Source organism: Typopeltis vanoorti, chromosome 10 (assembly GCF_054136105.1).
Source record: "Typopeltis vanoorti isolate ZY-2024b chromosome 10, IOZ_Tvanoo_1.0, whole genome shotgun sequence".
Lineage (NCBI taxonomy): Eukaryota > Metazoa > Arthropoda > Arachnida > Uropygi > Thelyphonidae > Typopeltis > Typopeltis vanoorti.
This window is the reverse complement of record NC_143558.1, coordinates 5,482,677-5,494,750: the sequence shown is the minus strand read 5'-3', so window position 1 is coordinate 5,494,750 and position 12,074 is coordinate 5,482,677. Positions and strand designations below refer to the sequence as shown.

Below are 12,074 nucleotides of genomic sequence, written 5' to 3'. Positions count from 1 at the left end.
TTATATTCTTGGTTTAATCCTTTATCTAAGTGTAAACAAAGTTTGTGAAAACAGGCTATACTACTTGAAGGTGGGGATGACTTGACTGCATGAGGCTATACACTGCACATCAACAGCCCTTTAGTAGTCTGACATAGTAGCCCTTTAGTAGCATTTACTGCCCTTTTAGCAGATGCTACTAATTACACCAATGATGGTGAATAATATTATGAAAAAAAAAACTGATAAGAATAAAATAAAGTAACATTTAGTCATGAGTTTATATCAGATTTTTTCATAATACAGTCAACTCTCACTACAGTGAACTTGTTGCAATAAGTTTAAGCCAAAGTCCCATAGCATTGGAACTATCTTAACAGAAATTCACCACAATAAACTATTCCCTTGGTCACTTTTCCGTTTTCCATTAATCCTGTGTGGTTATTACATTGATTATATGCTCAACAGTCATAATATGTATAGACAAAAAACGTTTTACAAAAATCAATTGCATACATCACCTAATTAACTTCACAGCACAGAGATCAAACAATTGTCTTCCTCTCTAAGATATCCTGATTAAGAAATTTAATGATAGTGACACTTTTGCTGTCGAAAATAAACTAAAACACAAGGACAAAAATACAGGCTGAATTTTATCATAATCTCACTCAAATCAAAAGACTTGATACTATTGATTCTTTCTAAACAATGCATTATAACCCTCTTACTATAAATCCTTTTTTGTTAAAGTCTGCTCATTATAAAACCTAATGAAAGCACATGCATAATTATCTTTTGTACCGAAGATGTTTCAGACAAAACTGTCAAATGTCTTCAGAAGTGTGAACATGCTTACTAAATTCCATCCTGTTCATAAAAATAGCTTCATGTTTCCTCCATTAAAGACAATTTTGGATAATGGATCTATCCTTGTCCTTAGCAGAGGATAAACTGGATGATCTACCACTGTCTGCATAGAGAAGCATAAAGAAATTACATCCGTCTTCTTCAACCAGAGAAGTCCAACCTTATAGAAAAGTATTCCTGAATTAACTGAAACAACTCGAATTGCTTGGTTACTGAAGAACACCCTGAGAAGCAGACATAATCAGGTTATTATATCTCTTTATAGGGCATGGGTAAGACCTCATCTTGACTATTGTGCATAGATCTGGTCTCCTGGGTTTCTTGGGAATGAAAAGGAGGTGGAGAGGATCCAGTGGCAAGTGACCAAGATGGTGGCAGGTGTATGGAATGCACCTTATGAGGATAGGTGGAAGATTTGTGGCTTACAGAAATTAGTTGATAGAAAGAAAAGAGGCGATATGATTGAGACGTACAAATTAAAGGGTTTTTACTTAAGGGTTTTAAACGGATTAATATGAAGGAAACTTTTCAGAACAGGTCTGATGGTGGGAGAGCTAGAGGCCATCTTTGTGAACTGAGCAAGGGTTTGAGAAAGAGACTTTTTGCTTGGAGAGCGGTGAGTGAGTGGAATAGGTTGCCAGTCTGCTGTGATGTGCTATCACTGTGTTCAAAGCAAAGTATGATGGATGCTATGCAGATATTGGATGGTGCTTGGCATAATGTTTAGGGATTCCCTTGATAAGTATATGGGCTCCATGGAGTTGCCTGTACTATAATAATAATATCTTACATCAACAAGATAATGTCTTATTCATCTCCAGAATTTTTAGTTTTTTTTTTCACCACGATAAAAACCAAGTAACCAAATTTGGCATGATAATGTAGTTGTGGCGTGACAAAGAATCTGTAGAGTGGTGCCATGTTTAGTTCCCACCTCCTCCTTATTTCTATTTGTCCTTATAACAGCAATATGCTATGCATCCTTTGCAAATCTAGCAACCACAGACAATCCTGTAAAGGTTTTGTAATACTAATAACTGATTTCCTCTTTAGAATAATCTTTGCAAATACCAAGACTTAAAAATACACACACACATGCGCTGACAGAACCCGACATAAGTAATGTTATGTTCCACAAATTAACTTAACTTCCTCATCCATTAATCATATCCCATTGGTTATGCGTTTACAGTATGTGTAAAAAGTAGTGCATTAAAATGTTTAAAATTATTTTTGTTGGTTTCATTCATAGGATGCATACAGAAATTATATTTAAGCAAGTAATTATTAATGCAAATTATTATAATAAAGTATAAATACAAGTACACCACTGATTTTCCAGCAATGGTTGGTCCAGCACCTTCCTTAGTTCTATTGAAATTTTTGGGACCACTCAACTAGCTCAATGGGTGCCATAGATGTACTTAAATAATTAAGCACATTCTTGCTTAATTAGCCTGAGTGTGACTGTGGTGATGGATGGCTTCAGGAATTTCTGTCCACAAAGTTTGTGGTGAAAAAATGGTCTACAAACCATGCAGGAGCTAAGAATACGTAAACGAATCTTATAGCTGAGAAGGGCCTCAGTCCTGAGCAAGTATATAATAGTGATGAAACTGCATTATATTGGCAATGCACATTGCTAAGAATATTAACAGCAGATGTGCCAAAAGAATCCACAGAATTCATATAATCTAAGGATAGAGTTATTGTCCTAGGGTGCTCAAACTTGCAGGAAGGAAGCATAGATATGAGCTGGTGATAGGAAAAAATGCCTGGGGGGTCTTGAAAAGCATTAAAAGTTAACTATAAAAATATTGCCATAAGGTTTGGCCTGTCCTGATGATTCTCCTGATGAAAACATTGCAATGATCTGCAATGAAAGTTGTTCTTGACTTGCTTAATTATGAAAACATATTATATGATCTGCTTCCAAAGGTATAGCAATAATACCTACTACTAATAGCATTAAGCCTACTTAATATCCATTAAGTAGGCTTAATGAAGAAAATCCGGCTCAGTGGATGAACATTGATGAAGACACTTGTTAATTACTATACTGGCTCTGAAATTACATTGATCTGAATCTGGATAAAAACAACAAAAGAATTGTACTGTATCAATATGTATTTCATTTAATCACCTAAATCATAAAGTAAGTTTCACAGCTTGCATATGTAACAAAAATTACATAGAATTTATTCGAAAATCTCAATATATTTCATCCAACGTTGAATGAAATATATTGGAGTTTTTGAATAAATTCTATGTAATTTTTGTTGCATGTGTAAGCTGTGAAACTTACTTTAATATGTCTAGTGCATGAAATCCCACTGATTTTCCAGCAATGGTTGGTCTGGCACCTTCCTTAGTTCAGACAAAATTACTATTGAAATTTTTGGGACCACTCGACTAACTCCATACAAATCCCAAATCTTCTCAACCATAGAATATTGCTCCCATTTGGTGTGGTGCACCAAAATCCACTTTAAGATTGTTCGATTCAATCAAGAAGAGGGCAATTTGGTTAATTGATGATCCCTTTCTCACAAACGTTCGGTTTTTGCCTTATGCCTCTTCTCGAGATACTTTCATGGACAGTGCTCTGCTGACTTGCCCACTATCATTCGTCCACTTTCCTTCAATATCATTAGAACAAGAGTCATTGTTAACCAACACGCTTTTACAGTCTATTTTGAAACTTACCAAATCAACTTCACTGCCTCCTCTTTCATTCCATCTACTTCTGTTCTTTGGAACAGTTTCCCCCACTCTGCCTTCTCCAAAGAATACAACCTTCAGCTATTCAAACAAAATATGAACAGATTCCTCTTTTCTTCTCATCCTCTTGCCCATATATGACACTAATCTATCAACGGTCTTGTGACCTTTCATGTGTGGGTCACACACACACGTTTGTATAAACAAAACTTCTGTGTGAAACTGTGAAGTCGCACAGGTATAATTTATAAGCATAATATTACTAGGCTTTAATTTTCAATTTAAATCAAGAATTAGATATAAAGATTATTACCTGATCTACAAAATGCAATGATCTTTTTCCAGGAAAGTTCTTTCCACAACCAATTGATTTGGGCAACTGTCTTGAAGTCACTGGTTCATCATCAAGCCCATGAGCAATAGCAAATAGCCAAGACCTAATGCATAATCAAAATTATAAGTTTTACAAAAATAACAATAACATTTTAATTTGAATATCTTATTTCATAAGATTAGACATATGGAATTCTAATAATAATTAAATGTTATATATCAATATAGAAGTTGGAACAATGTTAAAACATGAAAAATAAAGCATATAACAAATGACTCGAATCAAAATCCTTAACTTCATTTTCTGTCTATAGTGAAGAATTCTCTAATACTTACAAATTACCAGTAATTTGTTTGAAAAATCAGATTTCAAACAAACCACTAGTGAATAACTTGCTTTAAGCCCAAATACTTAGTATGATTTCTGACTGCATGCCAAAGCCACTATCAACATCTTCATTGTGACATACTTTTCAAATTTACACACTGAAAAGAGATGTTAGAAAGGGTCCAGAAGCAAATGATTATGGTAGTTTCTGATTTCTGGAATGATGAATATGAGGAAAGGTGAGAAGATGCAATTTACAGAGAGAGAGTCTAGTGGATAGGAGGAAGAGGGGTGATATGATAGAGATGTACAAGTTGGAAGAGGTTGTTATAGGATCAATGTTGAAGAGGTTTTTCATAAAATGGTGGGAGATCAGGAGAGAACAAGAGGTAATCCTGGGCTTAGTGCCAGGATGACTTACAACCAGTAAATTCAGGTTTAGCTGTAGATCTGATCACATCATTAAAAAATGTGATTGTGAATTTGGTGTCATATCAACCTCTAGTTAGCAGGAGTGAATCGGGAGGATGATCAATGGTATGATGGCCAGCTATGTGAAGACTCCTGAGGAAAGGATACATGTGGGACTACAAAACAGGAATTAGGAAAAGCACACGAGGAAGCTTGTAGCTATAATGTGGAATGAGGAGTAAAGTGGAAAAGAGATAAATGTTGCTTGGGCACTGACCAAGAGCATTAACAGCATTAATGTGTGAACATATACTGATGGTCAAAAGGTTGAATAAGGTAGGTGTGAAATGAATAAAATCAAGAAGAAGCAGTGATAAAGAAAGCAAAAGTGCAATATGAGCAGAAATGAGCAAATAGGGCAAGGAAAAATTCTTTAGAGTTCTCTCAATATGTGGCAAGATGAAGAAAGAATGATTATGGTGAGATGATGTTAACAGATGAAAACGATAGATTGGTAACTACTATAGAGGACATAATTGAGGTATCCAGTGAAGCTCAAGTGTAGGAATGAGATAGGACTGGACTGCTGGTGAGTGAGAAAGAGCAGAGCAGTGATGGTAGACAGAGACACAGTTTAGTAGTCACATTACAGAAGTTATGAAGTCATCACATTGGATTATAGCAATGATGCAGTGGACCATGACATGCAGAAATAAAGAGGTTATAGTTTCAGTGTATAAGGCCTTGATCAGGCTTCATAGGATTATTGCATGCAGATTTGTTCACCTAGTTTTCTTTGGACTGAAGATACATCAGAAAGGGTGCAGAGAAGATTAACTAAGGTGGTGTCTGATCTTTGGAATGTGAAGGAAAAGACAGATTGAAGGAATGAAATTTTCAGAGCCTTGTGAAGAGGAGGAGGGATATCATTGAGATTATCCCTGGAACTATAAGGCAGATATGAGTAAGGAGCAGGTTCTCTGCATAGAGATCAGGTTACGAACATGGATGCACTGCATGAGTTTAAAGGACAGTTTTTGATAAGTTTTGTGTTTGACATCATTTATTCCCTGCAATGAGTCTGTCACATAAAACTTTGGCACTAATAATAATGAAATGTTCTCCAACAAAGAGCTTATGACCTCAATGTAAAAGTTTATCTACAAAATCAAGCTACTTTTTCATTAACCTTCTAAACTTTAAATCAGTATTCATGCAGGATGCTTGGATAACGTTAACTTCTCTATTTGAAAATGACTGTGCAAGCTGAACCATGGTTTTAGACAAACTGATCTGTCATCAGACATCCAAAACCAACTCTGCCATTTCATAAACTCAACAAATGAATTACGAAAGTCAGACAGGATGAATATGTGATTCTAGATAGATAAATCAAATACATTCTTTGAGAAAGTATAACTGAACATGTCTGATTACAATAGATTCTAGTTAAGTGGGACACATCAATACTAGAACATTTTGGCTCAATTAGCTCAATTAAAGGGCTGCCCCAATTATGTGAAGTTTCATGTTAATGGTTTCATGTCAAAAGATGGGCAACAAATCATTTATTCAAATTAATTACAATAGCCAATTATGTAGATATTTAATTTTTCCTTATTGTCAATATCAGCAGAGAACTGTTATCCTTTAATGAGATCCTATTAAAAATAAAAAAATACACAACACAGAAAATATTTGATATTTAAACATTTAATTTATATAACTTGAATTTAATATCACACTTGCATTTCCATCGAGGCAACCAACCATCTGTTCCTTTAAAATCATCATGATCCAGCTTCTTAGCTAGCTCCTCCGATTTCATTTTTAATATTGGACCACGGATGCACACTCCTTATCCAGTTATAACGGAGAACCACTGATTTAGGGCATCTCGATATCAGGATCCTTACCTTCACACTTCCGTGTTTTGGGATGTGTCTTCTTTCCATGGCATGTCCATTCTTCTCACATTTTATCTTGCTGTTGTATCAAGCATACAATCATAGATTTCCATACTCCAGTTATGTGAGCCAGACAAAGATGACTGGTATTGGGGAAATCCTTTGATTTGGTCTAAATCAATTTTCTCACTAAATCAATTTTCTCAGCTAGTGGCAAATCTTTATGTGGCATCTTTGTAAGGGTTCAAAATTTTATAAAATTAAAAAAAAAAATTCAAAAAACAGAGCACTAAAAAATCTCTACACTTTTCTAATTAGCTGTTGGCTCAGCATGAAAGATGACAGAAGTGCACTCAACTAATGCTAGTTAGAAACTGTCCCATCCCACTTACAAGTAGATGGTAATATAAGCTGAGTCACTAAGAGGAGTAATGAGTCATCTGTCAGCTAAAACATATGGAGGAGCAAAGCTTAGATGAGTCATTTATATGCTGTTGTTTGGCACAGTATGACCTGCATCTCCTGTCCTGAATAAGCAAAGAAATCTCTGGAAATTTTCTTGATTTGGTTTGGTTCCTTAAGATTTGTCCCAAACAAATGCTATCCCAATCAACCAGATTTTACTATATAATTTTTAAATTAACTTCTTACATGTATTTAAAGACAAATTTCAGCAAAAGGCAAAAAGGAATAAGTGGTTTGCGGTTTTTTTTTTTTTTTTTTTTTTTTTTTGAAATCTTAATCAACTGTACTCTTCACTTACCCAGTCTTGGAGCCAAAATATTTTTGCAACTGTGTTTCTGAGTATGCTGCTAACTGAGACATCATCTGAATGTCAAGTTTTTCCATGATTTCTTCTCCAAGTTTTCCACCAAGATTACGCCTGTATAAGAACATAATTTTTAAAAGTACTTACTTTTATAGCTTCTAACATTAGGTTACAAAACTGTGTTTAAAAACTTCTGTATACAGGAAAACCTCACTTAACGTGATTAATTAATCCATCAATTAATGCATGCTAAGCAAATTAAAAAAAAGCGAATATAATAAACAATAGGAATAATTATAATTCATCCATCAGTTAGCATAAATTTGAAAAAAAAAATTACAGTATAAGCTATATTAGAGGATAAAATCAAAGTTAATAAAAATCAATTGCTTATATTTTTATTTAATGTCTAAACATTCCACTGAGCTACTTTTTTTTACAAAAAAATTAAGTAAATATGTTTGAATAGCGCTTGCCGTTTCAATTTTGTCATGCAATTTCAGATCGCTTTATCAAGATTTCGATGGACTTCAAAGCTTCGTTCTATATCAGGATCAGCATCGAACAAAAATTTCCTTAGCATACTCAATGTGATTGAAAACTAGATCAAGTCCTTTTGCAGTTAGCTTCTTAGTCATAACATTCTCTTGTTCGCACTCCTTATCTTCTTCATATGCACGCTGTTCTTCTAGTTGAAGGAGATCATTCTCGCTTAACTGTTCTGAATAGGCATTGAGCAAGTTTCTCACATCTTCATTATCCAATTCATTAAATACAAGTTCTTTTCCAATTGTGTTTCTTCAATAATGTTAGATACTGGATTCCGCGCATGATAAACTAACATAGGCTTGAGTTTAGAGTCGTCTTCATTGCCTCCTAATAAAAGTGTAAAACGATCATTAGATTCTTTGTATCCTGGTTGAGATGTTTCAGTTTTTGTTCACATACTCATCCAAAAGAGACCAGTTTCGTCGACACTGAATATTTGATGATTGTCATAATCACCCTCCTGAATTATCCTTTGCAATGCTTCAGGAAACTTGGTTGTAGAGTCTTTATCAGCGTAATGTAAAAATTCGCATAATGTAAAAACCACAATAACTGATTACTCACTCACTTAAAGGGAGGAATTAGTATCATTTCACTCAATCGCGCTGATTATTGCGCATATCGATTCGCATTAAGCGAGGTTTTCCTGTACATTTATTCTGCAAAAGTGACTCCAAAGTACTATAGTGAGAACACCACTTTTTTTTTTTCTTTTTTGTCTGTAAAGAAATAGGGTATCATCCAGGATGTCATAAACATTTAAAGGGCTTTTCAAGTGAAAAATGAGTTTAATATGAAGATACCAGAGTTTTCCCCTCTTGAAAACAAGCCTTCTTTTTATCCTACAGAACACATAACTCGCTAACAGACATAGCAAACTATGGATATAGTATTAATTACCCTATCATTACCAAATATTAGATTTTAAAGAAGTCAAGTTAATCACTTGCAACAGGACATTTGAGTCTAATACATATATAAAGAAAGATGAAACACAATTGTCACAGCCAAGTAACTTGGTTTCATACAAACTTAATGCTATAATGGAATGGTTAATCCGATGTACCTAAGCTGCTATGCCTGTGAATTTTTTTATATTACCCCATACATGAAAGGCAGAAGGACCTCTAACAAATAAATGCCATGCGTGTGTGGGCAAGGGTCAGGAGAAGAGTAATCTGCTGATATTCTTCTTTAACTGTCGAAGGTTGTAGTCCTTTGAAAATGTGTCACCGCAGAGGGTGTTGATGTAAATGGAATGAAAGATAACTGGTAGTAGTAGTAGGTTCTGTGAGTATGCAGTTTGACTGTAAAAGGATGATGAGCAGCTGTTGCTTGAGTTCCTGTAGATCTGGCAGAAATGAAAGGCATAGTTCTGCTGAACAGTGGCCACGGAAATATCTGTAGAAGAGACACAATGCAGAAATTGATCTTCTATGGAAAAGTGGGTGAACACATTAATGTGTCATTAATCAACCAAACTGTCCTTTTCTGAACAGCATCAAGAACTTTCAAGTAGGTCTTAGGTGCATCATCCCAAACATTAGAGTAGTATTCCAAGGTTGGCTAGATGTGGAATTTATACAGCGTAAGTTCAGAAGAGAAGTACAGTGTCAAGCAGAAAAGGATGTAAAGTTTTATGGAAGATGCTGCTGCTATAGAAGTGATATGATTATGCCGGAAGGTTTGAAGTAAGAGTCAGTCCTAGAAGGGAGAGAGAGAGATTTGGTCTCATCTGTTGAGCTTATCATTATTAAAAAGAAGTAGAGAAGATCTGAGGGTTTTTTTTTTTGCAGGAAAACAAGCAAAGCTGTGTTTTGGAAGCACTGAAGTTGACTAAGAAAAGAATGATAAGAACATTAGTGTGGCCAGTTTTCACATATAGAAGTGAGACTTGGATATCCAAAAAGAGAGTAAGACGACAGATAATGGCCTTTAAATGTGCTACAGGAGAGCTCTGAAAATCTCATGGACAGAACATGTGACAAATACAGATGTCCAACAGAGAATGAGAACACAGATCTTTATAACAGGAAATGATCCAGAGAAAGATGAGATTGGCAGGACATGTACTGACAGGTTCAGTAGGAACAGAGGCCACTAACCGTTTTAGAAGGAAAAATTATAGGAAAAGGATCAAGAGGCAAAAAATGAAGGACATGGCTTGAAGATATAAGATGGACAGGATCACATGGCTATGCAGAAACAAAAAGGAAAGCCACCAACAGAGAGAATCGGATGGACATGGTGCTACATCCTCTCGCTGAGGAAGTTACATGAAGAAGAAGTTGACTAGATACTAGACTGTTTTTACCCCAATCAAGGATAAGGCAGAATCAGTGCTCATACACTTATTCCTGCAATGCAGGCAAACTGGCCATTAGAACATACGAAATTAGCAGACATAATACACTGCCCTTGTAGCCTGAGTTGCTTTGCTTCAGTAGTAAATCAACCAAGGATAACTATGTAAGAAAATAAAGACATTAATGTAAACCACTAATATTTTGTGATGAGTGTCTTTAGTTATAAGGCAAATGGATGGATCCCTCACATTCACACAGGCCCATGCCTGCCCACCCTCTCACACACACAAGCAGATACCTAGATGCTACTTTTCATCACCAACCTGCCCAGAATCTTGGAATTTTCAAAACTTTAGTCTCCAAAGCAAAGTGAATTTTGTTCTGAAAACCAGCACTGCACATGGAACAACTGACTTACATAATTCCAACAAAATGGATATAACAGCAAAACCCTCAAACTCTTCAAAAAGATCCCCATCCCCCAAAACAAGACTATATATACCCCATATCTTTACTCTACCATCAAAGGTATCCTAAATGAAACAACACATAATACACTAGCCTTATAGCCTTAGTTGCTTCCAACGTAAACCCAAAACAACAACTAACCTTCAACAAGTTAACATATAACAAATTACTGAAGGGTTTCTATAAGATTAATTCAGAAGATATTTTTGAGAATAGGACTGGTGGTGGGAGGACTAGGGGCCATCCATGGAAGCTGGGCAAGAGTGTGGTTAGCAAGGGCGTTAGAGCTAGGTTTTTTACTTGGAGAGTGGTGAATGAGTGGAATAAGCTGTCAGAGTCTGTTGTGGGTGCCATGACTGTAAATGAGTTCAAGGCGAAGTATGATAGATACTGTGAGAATGTTGAATAGTTGTTCTTGACATGATGTTAGGGCATCCTCGATGAGTCTAAGGACTCCTTGGAGTTGCCTGTACTACTACTACTACTAATAATAATAATAATATCTAAAAATATAAGTATATATCTAAATATATGTAAACAATGAAGATACAAGTTTATATTCTTAATACTGGAATAATGTTAAAATCTCATTTATCACAGTAAATGTTTTTTTTTTGTAATATTTTATTTATTAATTACATTATTTTCAGAATAAACTACTGAGAATAATGCCAAAATAATCTCTGCATTCTTTCTAGTAAAATAAAAGGATCTGAATAAAACATCTTATTCACAGATTTTGAAAATAACAGATTGCAAATATTTTCAGTAATAAAAAAAAAATTACTTTTAGAATTTATGATATCACTACATTTATGAAGTAGACATTTTTTCCCCATGCATATTTCCAAAGTGAAATTCGATTTTGTAAATTCTTGTGAATAAACAAAATAATGCATAGCAAAAAAAGTTAAAATATTCAAGGACAATTCTTTATATAAGAAATTCCAAGTCAGCTTACTTTAAGTCAAATAATCTCCATTACAGTTAATCTGTTAATGGCTCTACCATTAAGAAATTCCAAGCCAAGATGTGGGGAAAATTACAAGGTAATTGCATGATAAAAGACAGAAAATGCCTTTGTGTTTATCCTTGAAAAATCACAAGCTGGTTGGTATATACAATTTATTTTGTCTTCATATATTCTTGTTCTATCTAGAATTGCATTTATACTTACACTTTGCTTATGGGTACTGAAGCAAATAATTCAGCAACAGAACTGTGTGGAAGAACTGTCTGTTGGTTTGGTTTATGGAGACCACAGGTTAATTTGGCTAGCATCTGAAAAATAAATTGTAAAATAAAAGAATACATTGTTGATAAATTCAAACTAAAAATATACAGGATTCTGAATTACAAATATCCTTTGCAGGATATTTGTAATTTATACTGTACAACAGTCTATTACATCTAGTTTGTGGCTTCTTAGCAAA

The 12,074-nt window shown here is 34.7% G+C and overlaps 1 protein-coding gene across 2 annotated transcripts in view; it reads right to left on the bottom strand.

Moving 5' to 3' along the window:
- The window catches only part of LOC150102145 (DNA polymerase eta-like), a 111,893-nt gene that overhangs the window by 41,063 nt on the left and 58,756 nt on the right, over positions 1–12,074 (bottom strand). For both annotated transcript variants that reach the window (XM_090399260.1, XM_090399262.1), the window contains exons 6-8: positions 11,819–11,922; positions 7,313–7,432; positions 3,884–4,007 (exon numbers count right to left, since the gene is read on the bottom strand). In XM_090399260.1, coding sequence (XP_090255386.1) covers positions 3,884–4,007; positions 7,313–7,432; positions 11,819–11,922 — 348 coding nt within the window. The remainder of the gene's footprint in view (positions 1–3,883; positions 4,008–7,312; positions 7,433–11,818; positions 11,923–12,074) is intronic.